Genomic DNA, 16,808 nt, shown 5'->3' with positions numbered 1-16,808 from the left:
ACCAAGTGGGGCAGGAGTGTTGATCTGCTGGAGGGCAGGAAGGCTCTGCAGAGAGACTGGATAGACTTGATCAAGGGGCTGAAGCCAATGGTATGAGGTTTCAGTAAGGCGAAGTGCTGGGTCCTGCACTTGGATCACAGCAACACCATGCAGTGCTACAGGGGGAGGAGTAAGTGGCTTGAGAGCTGTTTGGTGGAAAGGGACTTGGTGTGCTGGACAACAGCCGTCTGAACATGAGCCTGGGCAGTGTGCCCGGGTGGCCAAGAAGGCCAATGGCATCCTGGCCTGAATCAAGAATAGTGTGGCCAGCAGGACTAGGGAAGTGATTGTCCCTCTGTACTCGGCACTGGTGAGGCCACAGCTTGAATCCTGTGTTCAGTTTTGGGCCCCTCACTTCAAAAAGGACATTGAGGTGCTGGAACATGTCCAGTGAAGGCAACAAGGCTCGTGGAAGGACTAGAGAACATATGCTGTGAGGTACAGCTGAGGGAGCTGGGTTTGTTTAGTTTTGAGGAGGCTCAGAGGTGACCTCACTGCTCTCTACAACTCTCTGACAGGAGACTGTAGTGAGGTGGATGTATAATTGGACTGGATCATCTTGCAGGCCTCTTCCAACCTTGATGATTTAGAATGTTGTTTTTAAGGTATTTTTAAATTTCACATTTAGAATAAATCTTTCGAAGTTCAATGTTAGATTAAGCCTGACTTCTGTAAATCATCAGTAGAGTTCTCTAGGCTTCTTCAGGTCATTTGTGTTGAAGACCAAAAGAAAGTACTTTTCTTTAAAAGAAAAATATCTATTTTTGCTGTAGTACTACTAAAGAAACCCTTTTTTAAAACACAATTTTAGATATAGTATTGTCATTGTCTAAAATGTTTTATTTGAAATTTTATTTAAATGAGAACATATTACATGTATTTCAAATTTATTACCTGTACAGTTCAAATTTATTTGTTTAACATAGGTATGCACATGTCCAAATATGCCCCTATAGCTATTAAAGAGATTTACTCAGCACATTTGCACTTTACAAAAAAAAGATAAATTTTCTTCCTTTCTGCCAGCTAATGATTGTCAATACATACTGATTTATAATAAATTTAGCCAGAGGATAAACTTATATAAAGGGTTTAAATCCAGGGCAAATTTCCGTTGGATTCCCTTAAGCTGATTATTTAGTTTTGATCCTTACATATATTCTTACAAGGATATATGTATATGGAAAAGCTTGCTAAATGCTTGTTACATGGTCTGATGAAAACAGTATTCTCAGCATATCACTGGAAAAATGGATTTATAAATTCATAGAATGGTTTGGGTTAGAAGGGACCTCAAAAGGCCATCTAGTCCAACCACCATATGATGAGCAGGGACATCTTCAACTACATCAGGTTGCTCAGAGCCCTGTCCAGCCTGACCTTAAATGTTTCTGGGGATGGGGCATCTGCAGCCTCTGGACAGGCTGTGGCAATGCCTTACCACCCTCATTATAAAACATTTCTTACATCTAATCTGAATCTGTCCTCTTTCAGTTTGAAACCTTTCCTCTTTGTCCTACTGCAGCAGGCCCTGCTAAGAAGTTTGTCCCTGTTATTTTTATAAGCCCTCTTTAAGTGTTAAAAGGCTGCTATAAGGTCTTCCGAGAGCCTTCTCCAGGCCGAACAACTCCCACTCCCTCAGCCTGTCTTCATAGGAGAGGTGCTCCATCTCTCTGATCATTTTTGTGACCTTTCTCTGAACCCACTCCAACAGGTCCATGTCTTTCCTGTGCTGAGGACCCCAGAGCTGGATGCAGTATTCCAGGTGGGGTCTCACCAGAGCAGAGTAGAGGGGCAGAATCCCCTCCCTCGACCTGCTGGCCATGCTGCTTTTGATGCAGCCGAGGATATAGTTGGCTTTCTGGGCTGTGAGCACACATAGCCAGTTCATGTCCACTGTCGTGTCCACCAACACCCCCAACTCCTTCTCAGGGCTGCTCTTAATCTGTTCATCCTGCAGCTTGTATGAATACTTGGAGCTTACCTAGCCTGGGCGTAGGACCTTGCATGTGGCCTTGTTGAACCTTATGAGGTTCACATGGGTCTGCTGTTGAGCTTATCCAGATCCATCTGGGTTGCATCCCATCCCTCAGGGACATCAACCACACTACTCAGCTTGGTGTCATCTGCAAGTTTGCAGAGGGTGCACTGTCTTTGTCATTGATGAAAATATTACATAACACTGGTCCCACTATGAAACCCTGAGGGACACCACTTGTCGCCAGTGTTCATCTGGACATTAAACTGTTGACTGCTCTCCTCTGGATTGGCCCATCCAATCAACCCTAAACATTCCACCCATCAAATCCATATCTCTCCAATTTGGAGAGAAGGATATTGGAGGGGACTGTGTCAAAGGCATTACAGAAGTCCAGATAGATGACATCTGTAGCTCTTGCCTTGTCTATTGATCACTTACTCCATTATAGAAGACCACTAGGTTGGTCAGGCAGGACCTTGGTGAAGCTATGCTGGCTTCATTAAATCACCTCCCTGTCCTCCATATGCTTTAGCAAAGTTTCTAGGAGGATTTGTGCCCCGGCACAGAGGTGGGGCTGATAGGTCAGTAGTCTCAAGGATCCTCCTTTCTAACCTTTTTTTAAGACAGGTACAATGTTTCCCATTTTCCAGTCACCTAACTGCCATGACTTTTCAGATATGATGGAGAGTGACTTAATAACTGCATCAGCCAATTCTCTCAGGACTTGTTGCAGAGGACAACAATTCAGCCCTTCTTTCCTAGCCTGTCCCTTCTTAACAGCCTGTAGCCATCCATAGCCACACTCCAGCCATGGGATGTGTCCCTCCAGGTTTCAATACTGGCAACTAAGTTGTAGCCTTCTAGCAGCACAGTGCCTTCCATCTCCTCCTGTGTGTTGCCCATGCTGCGTGCACTTGAGGTGATCCAACTTGCTAAAAAGGTAGAAATGGTTAAACTTTATGTGGATATTTATCAGTTATTTGTGTGATCAATTTTTTCCTTTTTTTTGGGTGTCTACTGATACATTAGTCAGTAAAAGGAAAGTCCTGTTCCTCTTACATCTGATATTTCTGCCGTTTACTTCCTTTTTTGAGTTTACAGTAAGGGGGGAAATTAAATTTAATAGTCAAATTTGGTATGCAGAAGTAAAAGCAATTTTAAACTGTACATTTTATTTACACAAATGTTTTGTTTGTCAGTGCTTTCACTTCCTTTCCAGTTAGTTTTAAAGTTTGTGTACTTCTCAGATGATTGGACCATTGTTATTTTGAAAATGGATAATAATTTCATATATTAAAAATAAAACCTCCAGGTTTTGTTGCAAGTGTGACCCTTCAGATCTCTCTGAAATGCATAACAGACAGCTGAAATGCTGCAGATGGTGGGGAGAACCTGGGTAATTCAAGTGCAGAAGGACTGCGTGCAGACAAGACAAAATGATTTTGGTGTTATGTTGATAAACCAGTACCGTTCCTGTCTGGTATCTTTCTGAGTCTGTGATTTACAAGTCTGTTGGTTTCATGAGTAGGTGACACTGCAGGTTCTGTTGATTCTTGGGTCTCTATAGTTTAGTAGCAGATGACATAGAAAAATACTTAACCTACTGCCTGAAGGCAGTGTAACTGTAAACTACTGTACCTGAGTAAATACTGCACCCAACATGGTTATAAAGTCATCTCCATGGTGCACTATGCTAGGCTTTGTTAAAATTGCTGCAAGGAGTGATCAGTCCAAAATTGTAGAACACAGGTACTTGATCCTATGTGGAAAACCAGCTTTTCCCATAGGTGACTTTTTTTAGGACAAGGAGTGTCTGAGAGTATTACCCCAATATGGTTAGATTTATAGCGGATTAGCCATCTAAGATAGAGTAGTAGGGACAATTGGATTTCTTTTTCTTGCTTCATACTGTTCTGTGGCTTTTTTTCTTTTAAACACATCGAGTTTCAGCAGAAGAATTGTTCTGTTTTTTAATCTTCCATCCATAGTTTACTGTGAAATGAGCTTCTTACTTGTATTTATTATATTTGTATATAGTATATAATCTGTCGTGTGCCTGGCTGCTTCATGTCATTGGCTTCATTTTCCAAACCAGACATCCAGTTAAGAGAGATGCTGTGATCCAGAGATTAAAATGTTGCAGTTAATTTGCATAAATGTAACTTTTTTCCTAAGATTCTGTCAAGTTCATTTTTGCGAAGGAAAGCAGAAATCAAGGTGAAATGTCAACAGATGTGCCTAATAATAATCTCTTGCTATTGCAGAGAATAGCCTCTTGAAGAGGTTTTACTGAAGAGGTGCTGCGGTGGAGGAAGGGGAAGAATACAGTTACTTGATGACGCTGGTAATCTTATTTAAGTTACTTATACCCAAGAACAAACCCATATAAAGATTTATTTCCCATATAAAGAGTAAATATGTGCTTGAAGTAAGATCAAGAAAACCTGTCTGGTCAGTTGTGCGGAGAAGACCCATACTCAGATATCTTGGTGTTTTTTATTTAGCCTTCATTTTTACATGAATTTGCTCCTTACCTGGTTTATTTTGGGCACTCTTGGTGTTCTTTTTCCCGGTTAAATTGTGTGACTATGAGAAAAACTGAATTATTAGAACTTCCACAGAACTTAAAAGCCCAGCACATACTTTCTGTCTTTAATAACTCCCTATATTTATTGCCTGTTTTGGGGGATGTAGAGATGAATGAAACAAACTAGACTCATTGTTACTGCTTGAAGAGGGAAACTTGAAAAAAATGTTTTCATTTCATAGCTGTTTTTTATGTTCTTTTTGTTAGAACTAGACTTAAGATCAGTAAGGGCAGCTGACTCGAGCAGAACTCTTCTGACGTACTTCATTGAAGTGCTGGTAAATTCAGCTTTAGTCTGCTGTGTTTTGCCAGCAAAGACAAGTGCCCAGAGCAGGGCCAGAGAACTGAGTGTTGATCCGTGTTAGCCTGTAGTACCTTCAGATGACAGAAATGACTAGGCCAGGTGCTTGAGTGGGTAAGTTGTACATTTGCCTCTCAAGATTGTTGAAGGGTAGTTCCAGCACATAGTAGGTACAGGAATCTGCTGATAGACTTTCAAGAGTATCAGTGATGGTGAAACATTATTTAATGTAATGTTCCTGTCCACCCCTACGCAGCCTTGAAATCTAGTTGAACTATGTAACTTACTGCAAGGTGTGTGTTCTGTATTTCCTGTCTGGTCGTTAAGGCAGTACTTTTTAAAGGAAACTGTCAATATGGATGGTGTGCTGTTTAATCTTTCTCAATTTTAAAATGCTTTTTAATTGGTTTTTATTATTGGTTCTTGTTTTGTCTACTTGCATTTTCAAAGTGGATACAAACTAAATGAGTAAATATAAAATAATAAAATATAATTGTTTTTTGTAGGTATTTTTGAGCTGACTTCTTTCATCGACTACTAAGACTGCTAAGATCATGGACATGTATGCCAGAGCTCAGGGTAATCGAATGAAACCAAGAATATCTGTGAAAAAGGTAATGATCTGTATTTAAATAAAAAAAATATTTTAGAGCTTTTCGGCCTATTAATGAAGCAAATGAACTGGTTTGGTTGAGGTTTTTTTGAGTATGGGGTTTTTCATTAATATGTTTTAATTGTGGTTGTCTGACATTTCAAGGAGGCAAAGAAGTTGCCTTTGCTTTATGCTTTGGCATATTTAGTGTAATTGAACTGGGAGAGAGCATAATTTAGGGAAGAGGTAGGTGCGTGTTTTTGTCTTTCAAGGTGACATGATGAAATCATGGTGCATTAACTTAGACATTGCCCTGTTTATTGAAAGATAGCTTTTATTTTAGAACAGATTTTTTGATTTTATATGTAATAAATTAAAATACAAATATGTAGTCTTCATCGAGTTGTGTGAAGTCTGTGTTAGGGCTTCCTGGTAATATCTGTATCTTTAGATCTTGGTTTCTTATCTGGTTTACCCTTCTGTTTACAGAAACATTTAGAAACTGCCTAGGTGAAAAAGAAAATATGTCTAGCACTTAAAAAAGATATTAGTGTTTGTTTTTTTTTATTTCAATAATATTTATTTATTCTCTTAAATTTTGTCACTTTAACTTGGAGAACATAAATACCCTTCCTCAAAATTTCTTGCAATTTATGTAAGTGCTTATTGAAATAAAAGTTGCAGTTTATCCTAAAGGAAAAGATTTATTTATCCAATTGTATTTCTCAAGGTAGTTGAACAGAGATGAGTTCATAGGTCTTTCCTGGTTACTAATAACTTTTTTATTTGCAAATTGCTGCAATGGTAGGAGGAGAAACTGAGCAAGGAGGCATCTTGTCACATGAAAATTGCATTATTCTATTTCATAAGCAGATTTTGGTTTTTTAAGGAAGCGGTGTCTGTGGTATGTGTCCTGTAGAAACTATTTGAACACAAAGGAAACTATTATGAGACAGTCAATTGTTCCAGGTCCTGACACAGAATGTTAACAGACATATATTAAGCAGTTTGTAATTATGGGTGATATTCTTTCACTTTAAGACACACAGTATAAAACCTTCTTTTTTATTGGTTTATGAGAACTTTCCAGATTATAGTGTGGAACTTTCTCTCTCGTAGAGCCAGCCAGTAGGGTGGTCAGAATTGCACTGTGTTTCATCTTCTGTTGATTCACAGAAGATTGCAGTCTGATTCCTGTCCTCTTTGTAATACTTTGTCATAGTTAACAGAATTGTTGCAGTAATAGCTCTTGAAAGTCAGTGCAAAGTTGTGGTGTGCACATTTAAAGCTTAAGTTTCTATTTCTACAAAATTACCTCAAAATATTCAGTCCATTAAAATCTTACAGCACATGATGAAATCAGGAAGAGCTTTGTTGCTTAAGAGAAGAGTAAGCATGACTCTCCAGCACCCAACTTAATTTCTTTAGAGACTGTGGCATCTTACAGATTGTTTGAAATGTTAGAGAGCAGTTGTTTAAAACACTTAATGAGACCAAATACTGTAGAATTTGCTCCAGGGTACCATGAAGGATCTTGATTTGCTAAGAGGACAATGCAAATCTTTGAATTGCTCAGTTGAGCTAGAGGTGTGACAAGGATTTTCATTGTTCAGGTCTCAGCACCTTGATGATATTTGTGTTTTTCCCCTGACATAACTTAATAACTTTGAATCTGCGCTCAAGATTTCTTTCAAGATGTGACTTTAGAATTTCTGTGAGAAAGGAGTACACAGGCTTAGCAAGTAGAGCCTTATATATTGCTTGGGTGTTTTTTGCCCATATGTCAGTGTACATTGGAAGTAGTTGTACTATTTATTAAAACAAATTACCTACTTTTGCTGAAGATGACCTCTTGTCCTTACCTAAACTGAGCTTATAGTCTTGGGAACTTGCTAGTTTTCAGTTTTTAATGTAGTTGCGTGTCTCCTGGTATGGGATTGTGAGAGAATTTGCTTATGTTGTCTGATAGGAGGATTTCCCTGAAATTGAGTCGAGTCCTTTCCTGTCACAAGCACAAGTTTGATAGGGATAAGAATATGAATAAGTTATTAAATATAGTCTCTCAGTTAATGAGGGGAGTTTAACCCTCCCACCAAACCTACTGCTGGTTTTAAGTCTTTCTGAACCACACTGTGGTAATAGCTAAGAATCTTACGAATTTCAGGTTGAAGCTACTCAGCAGCAAATTTATACCTGTTTGTTCATGGATGTCATTATTCTTCCGCTTAAATAATTTATTTTCTTTTACTGATATTCACCCTTATGATTTTTTTACAATTATGTCCTCTGTTAGCCTTGGTTTATGGAAACTGTGTAAACTAAGGTTTTAGTCTGCTTTTGTATGAAAGCCTCTGGATTCCAGTGATTATCCTTCATAGTCCTACTTTCTGTGCTTGTTGTGAGTTAATCTTCTTTTTACATGTGGATAATACTGTATGTGCAATTACACAGGATGTCCTTCTCAGTGACTGATGTCAGTTCTTTCACTGAAGGATGCACATTTGCTATTTTCAGTGCTGTATCATATTGACCATTCATTGCTATACCGCGATCAAGAAGTCAACTCAGATCTTTTATTTCCCAGCTTGTGAATTTGCAATTCTATTTTAAAGCTTGCTTTTAGTTTTTAAGGACATAACTTTATGCTTCCTATGGTTGCATTTTAAAACACTCTCACGTTGGGCAGGTCCTTCCTGTATGATTTGCTGTTCTTCTTCTTAGCTGATGACACCTGCTTCCTTCAATTATCATCAGTTTTCATCTCATATTTACTTTTTTTTCCTCATTAAATATCTTAATGATGATGGTGCTTGACACCAGTCTCAAGATAAATTTTGAGGAAGTTGGTTACTGACCTACATCAGCTATTCTCAAAATCATTGCTGTATTGTCTCTATTCAGGCAAAGTCTTCTTTTCCTAAACCAGCTCTTTTAGTAAACTCTGTCTTTATCTGGTTTTGTTAACTCTTCATATACTTCAATCTAAATAATCTGCGAAAGTCACAGATAAGTGAGATTTTTTTCTATGTGTATGTGTTTTGCATGTTAATTTCCATATCTTTACTATTTTCACATTCTGAACTTTTTTATATTCATTAATATGATCTGAAAAGCATGCATCACTAGTACAAGATGAATGAAGGAAATGCTGGGGAGCAGTCTTGGAGTAATATTGCAGCCACCTGTAAATTTGGAAGATCCAGAGAATCAGAGAAAGACCCTGGCAGCATACTTTGGAAAGTACAAAGATACATTACTGAACTGTGGAAGTAAATTACAACTAAACATGTGGGGGCAAGAGAATAGATAAAAATGGAAACTTGGCGAATACTTCATTAATTTATTTCAAATGAACCAATAAAATGCCTTTTTAAAATAGTTCAGCTGCAGCTTTTCTATAACAGTTACTGCTTTGACTTCTTTAGCATCACCTGGCCTTGACTGTCAGGTTGGTAGTGTGAGCCTTGTTTGCTAACATTCTGAAATGTATTTTGGTAATTTCAAGGATCCTGATGTTCTAATTTGCTTTTTTCTATTCATTCTAGAAATACTTTCCTAATTTTGTGTTGCCATGAGCACAAGAATGGTTACACTGGCCCTGCTCTAATACTTTGATGTCCTATGTAGTAGAACTCGATACTGCTTTTTATACAGGGAAAAAATAAAATCTGTCTTGAGGTTTAACTGCAATATGTAAGATCACCTTTTATATAAAGGGATTGCTTTTGTTTAGTGAATATCAGAAAGGCATAACATTCTCTGACTAAATTTGCTAATCTAGCACTTCTGCTATTGTTTGAGAAGCTATGCAGATTTGACATACCTTGTCGTAAGTTCGACACAGTGATTTCTCACTTCATTTTTTAACAGGGTAATCTTTTAGAGAGTAATTAAATGGATTAACAGTTTTTAACCATATGATGATCTTATTTGTCCTCTTAACCTTACAACTTGCTAGAGAAGATGACAATTTTAAATTTAAAAAAAAATTACCGACTTCCTAAAACAATTGCAAGGATATTACCTCTTCTGTGAGCTGAGTGAAGCAGTTTTGTTGTTGTTCTGTCATCCTATTTGCCTTCTGCACTTTGTTATGCTAGGAGAAAGTCTTGGATTCTTCAGCCTTTTTTAGCCATCTGTGGATGCTTGCATGTCACCATAAGTGTTATTATAGGAAATATTACAAGAAGTGTTTACATGGAATTAAGTTACAGTTGTTTCGTATCTTTCACAGAATGGGGAAGAATGTGTGTGGATTTTCTTGGGGTTTTTTGTTTGCTTGTTTGTTTTCTTCCCCTGTGACTTTTGAAGCCACCTGCATGACTTTTCTTGGCTAAAATTGCTTTTCATCTTATTTAAGGAAAAGCTGTTGAAGAAATTCCATATATAGGCTTCAATGCAAGGAGTAGATGGTGTTTGGATTTCTTCCTGGATTCATCTGTTCTTTTTTTCCAAGTCTGTGTGTTCTTATCTTTTTTCTTTCTTTTTTTTTTAAATGCAGAACCTATTTTGGAATAAAAATATTGCTTGAAGAAAACAACTTACCTGTTTCAGTTCCATATCCTAAAGTGAATTTAAACTTCAAACCTGATGATTTATATCCAAAGTACTTTGAAATAGTAATTAGAGTAGGGAAGCCTATGGGGGACAGGGGAGATATGAATGGACCATGTTTCCAAAACTGAAAATCCTTTTTTTTTTTTAAATTTTTCTTTTAATTATTTTTCAGAGTTTTGGTGAAGGTATACTGCACTCTATGAAGTCACTGCTACACAGCAGGAAAGAGTTATGCAAGGTGTCAGCAGAGGAATGCCTAAATCGGGAAGAAGAAGATAATTTTATTGAGGTTTGGCATAATGTTACCATTTATATATATTTTTGTGGCTAAGATAGAAAACAGTTTCGCTTGAAACAGTATGGGAAGTTGCAGGATAGTAAACAGGAACAGTGAATCAAGTTACTGTCTATAAAATCTGTACCCTGTATTGTCATTCTTGAATTCAATCACTGTAGTCTTAAGCTGTGACATTTCAAGATGACATTTCTCTGCTTTGGAGGATTTGTGAAACTAGAAAACCAAAATGTGTAAATAGATGACTTGGGTGGTACTGCATTTGCGAGCATTGTTGTGATCAAGATTGTGTGGATGGTATCCTAACAAAGTGGCAGAACATTTTGATCCAGGTCTGAAGATAAAAGTTAAAGTGATTTCTCTTGTTTGCCCTGTGCTTAGCAGTAAAAGCTGAAGCTTAAAATTGCAGATCTAGACTTGTTTTACGTGAATACAGGTGGGCTGAAAGCTGGACAAGGTCTGGGGAGAAGTAGACCTGTACAGAATGCAGGACTGTCTAGGTAAATCACAAGCTATAAAGAGGAATTACTAGAACTGTTTGAGTTACAAGACTAACAGCAACTTTTCCAAAGGGAAAAGAAAAAAGGTAAGAAGCAATGTGTACTGTGTAACTTGTATTAAGTGTTTTTCAGGACTTCTAATTGGTAGTTGACAGGCCTGACAAGGAGCTTAGAGAAGGAGAGGATGACTTAAATTGGCCATGCAGAGGAGCTGAGAGAGGGAGAAATGAAGGAAAGACAACTCAGGAAGTGGTTAGGGAGACTGTTAGGTAATAGCATAAGGAGTAGCAGGAGGAAGGCAAGAGGCAGATTGTGTGTCTGGCAGAGAGGAATTAGGATTGCCTGGATAACAAAAGGGATTTTGTGATTGGATACAGTCAGGGGTTGTGACTCTGTGGAATGTTTGGGGAGCAAGCAGGAAGCTATATTTGTGAAAGATGAAAAGCTGTGGCAGATTAAGGTAAAGAAGAAGAGCTATGCAGAAAAACCTTGGCAAAAAAACCCAAAAAACCTATGGCAGAACCTTGTCTGTATCTGACCAGATGGACCACACTTTAGAACTGTGAAGCATTTTTTGTCTTGTGTTGCCAGCTCTGTGTCAGTTCTGTTTTATAAGCCTGCACTGATGGTCCCTATGGAGAAAAATAGCTGACTATATTAGCTACCTTATTAGAGCAGGCAATTAAGAGCCCACTGGTTGAAGTGTAAGAGGGTCAATAACCTGCCACAGAACAGGTATTTTTTCCTTATGGAAATACAGGAAAGATGTGGAGAATGATGTTAATGGAATATTATTAGGGCTGCAAAGATAATTACTCAGACTTCAGCAAACCAGTATTTAGGTTTTCCTGTACCATTTTAATCCATTTCCTCTGTACCCATGGCTTATGATAACCTTCAAATACGGCATCTCGTACACTATTTTTGGTTTAAAAAAAGGTCTTGCGTTACTGATGACATTTTAATTTCCCTGGCCTACTCCCCAACAGCTTTTGAATTGGTGTGCTAACTTCAGACATGTTCAAGGTATTAAAAGGTGATTGTTTTTCTGTGAAAACTGGCACAATAAAGAAATCTAAATTAGTATCATCATTGAGGCAAAAATAGGCAAACTCAGTAGGGGTGTGGTCTTTTTGACAGCAGTCTACTGACCACTCAGTGTACATACTGTTCATCATTTGTGTGAAGCTGTTACTCCTGCATACTGCCCTGTCTTGCACAGTGAATTATCCCATGAGAACAGGGAAGGGTTGGAATCATTATCTTGAGGAGAGGAAGGGGCGTGTAAGAAGACATCTGTTAAAAGGACCAAACAAAACTACCAAAAACCCCCCAACAGCAATAAGCTCTAAAGCCTCTCAAAATGTTCTTCAGAGAACTAAGTTTTTTTCCCCAAGTCCTTTAAATTGTTTGATATTTTACTGCTTCTGTGGAGGAATTCAGTTCACATTGTAGGTACTGTAGAGATAAAAAGACATAGAAGCTGAAAAGTGTCTTGAAGATACTGTGCAGATGAATTATTTAGGAGTTGAAGAGAAGATGTAGGAGTTGAAAGGTTGCTCAAACAGGATTGTTTCACAGTTAACAGTGAATACGGTGGTGGAGATGTGTAATTTGTCTGGAGCGATTTGGAATGCTGCTGCGAAGCATTGTTTTGTTTATGATGTTGTCATAGCTGACATGAGTGGATGTAGGTGGGAAGATGTTTTCTAGGGGCATGAGATCTTTTTCCCAGCATGAGTCCCCCTGAAATAAAGACATCAGAATTTTTCATAGTATGATTCCAGTTTAAAAGAAAGTTTGAGGTTTTTTTTTTTTGTCACACTTCGAAAGAACATATTCAAAACACAAATACAGTTCAAATAGAATTGTTTTTCAGGTATTTCTTTTTCTAGCTCTGTAATTCTCAGAGATTCTGTGTATATACAGGCAGGTAGGTGAGCCAGTTAATAATAAATTAATGTAAACATAGTGATGTTCTTTGGAGAACGGGAATAGTTGCTACAAATTTATGAGCTGTGGCTTTAATACATAAAATTCAGTCTGTTTCATAGTGCTCTGAAATAATAGAACCTAAGCCATATGAAACTAATTTCAAACATCAGTGAAAGTATTTAGTCTTTGTGCTTTATTCCATATCTACAAAATGGAAACAACATTTATTTTCTGACAACTGTGTTTTGAAAATAAATGCCTTGGGATTTTTTGGAGCATGCAGATACCCTATTGATTTGTCGTTAGGGAAATACTAAGTGAGAACTGAGGAAATCTGATGTTTGAAATGAAGTTAAAGGTTTGTCTACTTGGATATGGCATGCAAACATGTGGCTTCAGTAATCCATTGTGTTTTGGCCTTAGGCTAATCAACCTACATGGCAAATTGTATAATGTGTTGGCTTTACACTTTCTTTAGTATATGCAAATGTGTAACAGTTTATCTTAGCATGGACAGATTTCAGACTGGAACTGTTTTACATGTGTCCAGCCTGAAGCAAGGACAGATGAGCACTGATCTTTGCAAAATTGTATTTATTTTAACAGATGTAATGAGGTTGGTTTGTGTTGCTCTGTATGTACCAGTCACTAGAAAAATTTCTGTATAGTGGGTTTTAAATGTTGTATATGCTCTTCAACCTGACCTGACCTTTCACAAGTCAAATAGTATAGGATTACTAGTCTTTATGAAAAACTGTGTGCTACTGTTTGAGCAAGCTATGCTACCCTAAGTTATGGTTATTGAGGCAGTGGAACGAAACTTTGTTACAGTCTGCTGAATTTTTAACTCTTAAATATCTGCAGAAAACAAAAAAGTTCTTTTCTGTACTGAACTATATTAATGTATTTATTTTACAGATTACATTTATAGGTTTTGCTGAAGAGATGGGTACTGCTCACTTGCAGGTACAATATATATCTGTCTATACTGGAAAATAATAGCTGGTGCTTTCTTCTAAGTAGTACCTAGTTTTTTAAATTGAGGAATTTTGGTGTTTGAGAAATGAAACTGATGTGTCTTGAGTATGTAAAAGCCTAAGTTTCAAATGTCATTGAAAGCTTGGAAATAATTATTTTAATATTATAATTGGTGTTTTGTATGTGTTTACAATATTACCTGGCTCGGTCTTTGTGTTAGGATGGTCTGGAACAACTTATTTAAATGCGGCAGAAGGGGATGATTGACTGGGGGAGGTGTTTAGGTGGGAACGGGCTCGTTTGGTTTTGGGGTTTTGTGGGTACTTTTTTGGTTTGGGTTTTGTTGTTGTTACAAACTTGTGTGTATCAGTATTTTGGTTTGTAATCATCTCCTTAGTTGAGTTGTGCTTATTCATATGGTAGGGTTGCATGTATGAAGCTAAAACTTTATTGAGCTGACTGCTAGCTGTGAATTGCTGGTGGGGGGCTCAGGAGTCAGTATTATGGCTATGCCTTAAGATAATGTTCTAGAGAATTAGATCAGGACATATTATTTTAAAAGGTGGAGTGTAGCAAACTGGGAGGATTATAATGTGTGATTTCCATAAGCTAAGGATTTAGTCTTCCTATACAACTTATACATCAGTATAATTCATAACATGCATCTTCACAGTGCAATTCCACACTTCTACTCTGTCTAGATCCTAGTAGAGATTGCTGTAATAGTTTGCTGATGTTTAAAAATGAATAAAGAAACTGAATCCGTTTATGTTCCAACTTATATCAGTGTTCCTGTTAATCAAATTATAATAACACTAGACATTTTTTCAAGGATGAATAAGAACTGTTTGATTGTCTATAATGGGATGGAATTTAAAGAAAATTGGACAGAGTACATTTATGGAGATTTGCTTTGAACCATAGGGATCAACAGCGTTTGGGCTGTTGAAAAAAACCCTATAAATCTTTCATAGGCTTCTTCTATATTAGGTAAATCTAAAGGTTATCCAAGGTCTTCCTTTAAGAAATACCTTGTCCTTGTTTTTGTAATAGAGACTTAGAACGCTGTTCCAATAAAGCACACCAAGAGCATGTAGAGATCCACTGAGAACCATTATTAGCTGAGGTCAGTGTTTGCAGTTGTGTAGTTTGTAGGATGTGCAACTGCTTTTCAGCGCTTACAAGATTCTCCTCTATGACTTCTAAGCGTCTTCCAAGTATGGACTGCATTAAAGCTTGTTTACACGAGCTTTACACCACAGTTAGAGCGAGTAAGTGGGGATGGAGCAAGAAATAGGGAATAAAAAAAAACTTTACCAAAATTGGTAGCTGTTACTATTTAGGGGGGATATGAGATCAAACCCATTGTGATTTACAAGTTATTTTTTTGACTTGATATTCTCAATGTGTTTGTATATTTAAATCAGGAGTTGTCAGCTGTTTCTGTAGAGCTTCCAGATGTTCTGAAATCGCTCCAGTTGCGCAAACTAAAAGAAAACGAGGCTATATTTCTAAAAGATATAAAGAAAACCTTGGCAAAACCTTTTGTCATGAAACATCAGGTAAAATTTTTCTGTCTTCTTGCATGTCAGAAGCATTGTATTTCACCTCCTAAAGAGTTCAGTCATATCGCACCTTGTCTTGCTTTTGCTTTCAGGCCATCTTAGCCACAGTAGTATTAATGTTATATTTCTGTGATTCCATGAAAATGGATGTCAGAAAATATCTGAATAAACAGTACTGTATTGTTTACAGAAAATATTCAACAAATATTTAATTATGGTGCTGATCCCATGTTTCTGCTAGGCTGTAGTCCCTTTCACTGCCAATTTTGAAAGAATATGAAATTTGGCAAGTTACCCAGCTCTGCTCTGCTCTGCTCAGATACAGCTTTCATCTTCGGCAGACTTTTCTTTTTGAAACAGAGGTGCCAAAAATTACGTGAATGTCCAGTGGACTCCTGTCTTACAAAGAAAAATTACAACTGTAAATGCTGTTAATGATGTAATTTCCATTATTTTTATTTCCCATTATTACCAAGTTAATTATATTCTTTCCAATTACAAATGTTGCATATAAGATAAAAAATACCTTGAAGAAACAAATATCCTATAAACTGAAGTACTATTCAACATAAATGTGCGGAAGAAATACTGTCTTCCTCTACGAATTTTCACATGCGTTCTTTAATAGATTCTTGGGAACCTATTGTCAGGGTTGTGTTACATTATTGCAGGGAAATATTGAGAATGCAGAAGTTATGAAAATGGGTGATTCTAACTGTCACTCTACACAAATGGTTTAATTCATTTTCTTATATTTAAAGTATTTCTGAATTATTTACTCTTCATAAAAAATGCATTGAAGAAATCCCTTGCTACTCCTGACAATTGAATTGTTCTAAGATTGCTATATTTGTTTTCTTGTTGCTCTCTTTTTCAAGAATCAACTTGCTGAAGTGTTTTGTGTGGTGAGACTCTCTCCTTCATTCCCAAGGATCAAAGTTGATTATATATTTACCTTGCTGAGCAAGTATACCACAGGCATAAGATATGCAGTAGAAATAAACTCTTCACAAAAACATCAAACAGAGACATCTCATGGAGAAGATGATGACACTAATCACTCAGTTTCTTCAATTGAGGATGATTTTGTTACTGCTTTTGAACACTTAGATGAAGATGAACCTTCAAAGATACAAAGTGCTGGTAAGTTCTTGCACGCTGTATCCTTGTAGAAATTGGTATTTGAAATTTAGGCTGTTGGGATTTAATATGAAAGTAAATGTAAATGAATAGTGTAATGTAAATGAAATTAATGATGTTTTGTAAAAGGGTATTGGGCAATTGAAAAATTAATTTTTTGCTCTTTTCACCACAGTTTACCAACTCATAAACCAAAGATTCTAATCTCGGTGTCATATGTATATCAAATAGAATCTTATTCTACTTTGTGTGCTAAAAATTAATTTGTGAGTGATTAGATTTGTCTAATAGGATTTGAAGAAAATGAAAGGTTGCTTTAATCATGAAAGATAAGCTAG

At 37.0% G+C, this 16,808-nt stretch overlaps 1 protein-coding gene across 5 annotated transcripts in view; it reads left to right on the top strand.

The window, feature by feature from the left end:
- The first annotated feature begins 4,262 nt into the window (after positions 1-4,262).
- Positions 4,263-16,808, top strand: part of AKAP11 (A-kinase anchoring protein 11) — a 30,376-nt gene continuing 17,830 nt past the window's right edge. For 4 of the 5 annotated variants that reach the window (XM_027649667.1, XM_027649683.1, XM_027649657.1 and 1 more), the window contains exons 1-6: positions 4,263-4,364; positions 5,415-5,522; positions 10,230-10,346; positions 13,706-13,753; positions 15,193-15,327; positions 16,209-16,473. In XM_027649667.1, the coding sequence (XP_027505468.1) occupies positions 5,463-5,522; positions 10,230-10,346; positions 13,706-13,753; positions 15,193-15,327; positions 16,209-16,473 (625 nt within the window). In that variant the 5' untranslated portion in view covers positions 4,263-4,364; positions 5,415-5,462. The remainder of the gene's footprint in view (positions 4,365-5,414; positions 5,523-10,229; positions 10,347-13,705; positions 13,754-15,192; positions 15,328-16,208; positions 16,474-16,808) is intronic. The other variant, XM_027649674.1, reaches the window with a different exon arrangement.

Source organism: Corapipo altera, unplaced genomic scaffold (assembly GCF_003945725.1).
Source record: "Corapipo altera isolate COAL_440 unplaced genomic scaffold, ASM394572v1 0, whole genome shotgun sequence".
In the NCBI taxonomy this organism is placed as follows: Eukaryota; Metazoa; Chordata; class Aves; order Passeriformes; family Pipridae; genus Corapipo; species Corapipo altera.
The sequence above is the reverse complement of the archived record's forward strand: the minus strand, read 5'-3'. Positions and strand labels throughout refer to the sequence as shown.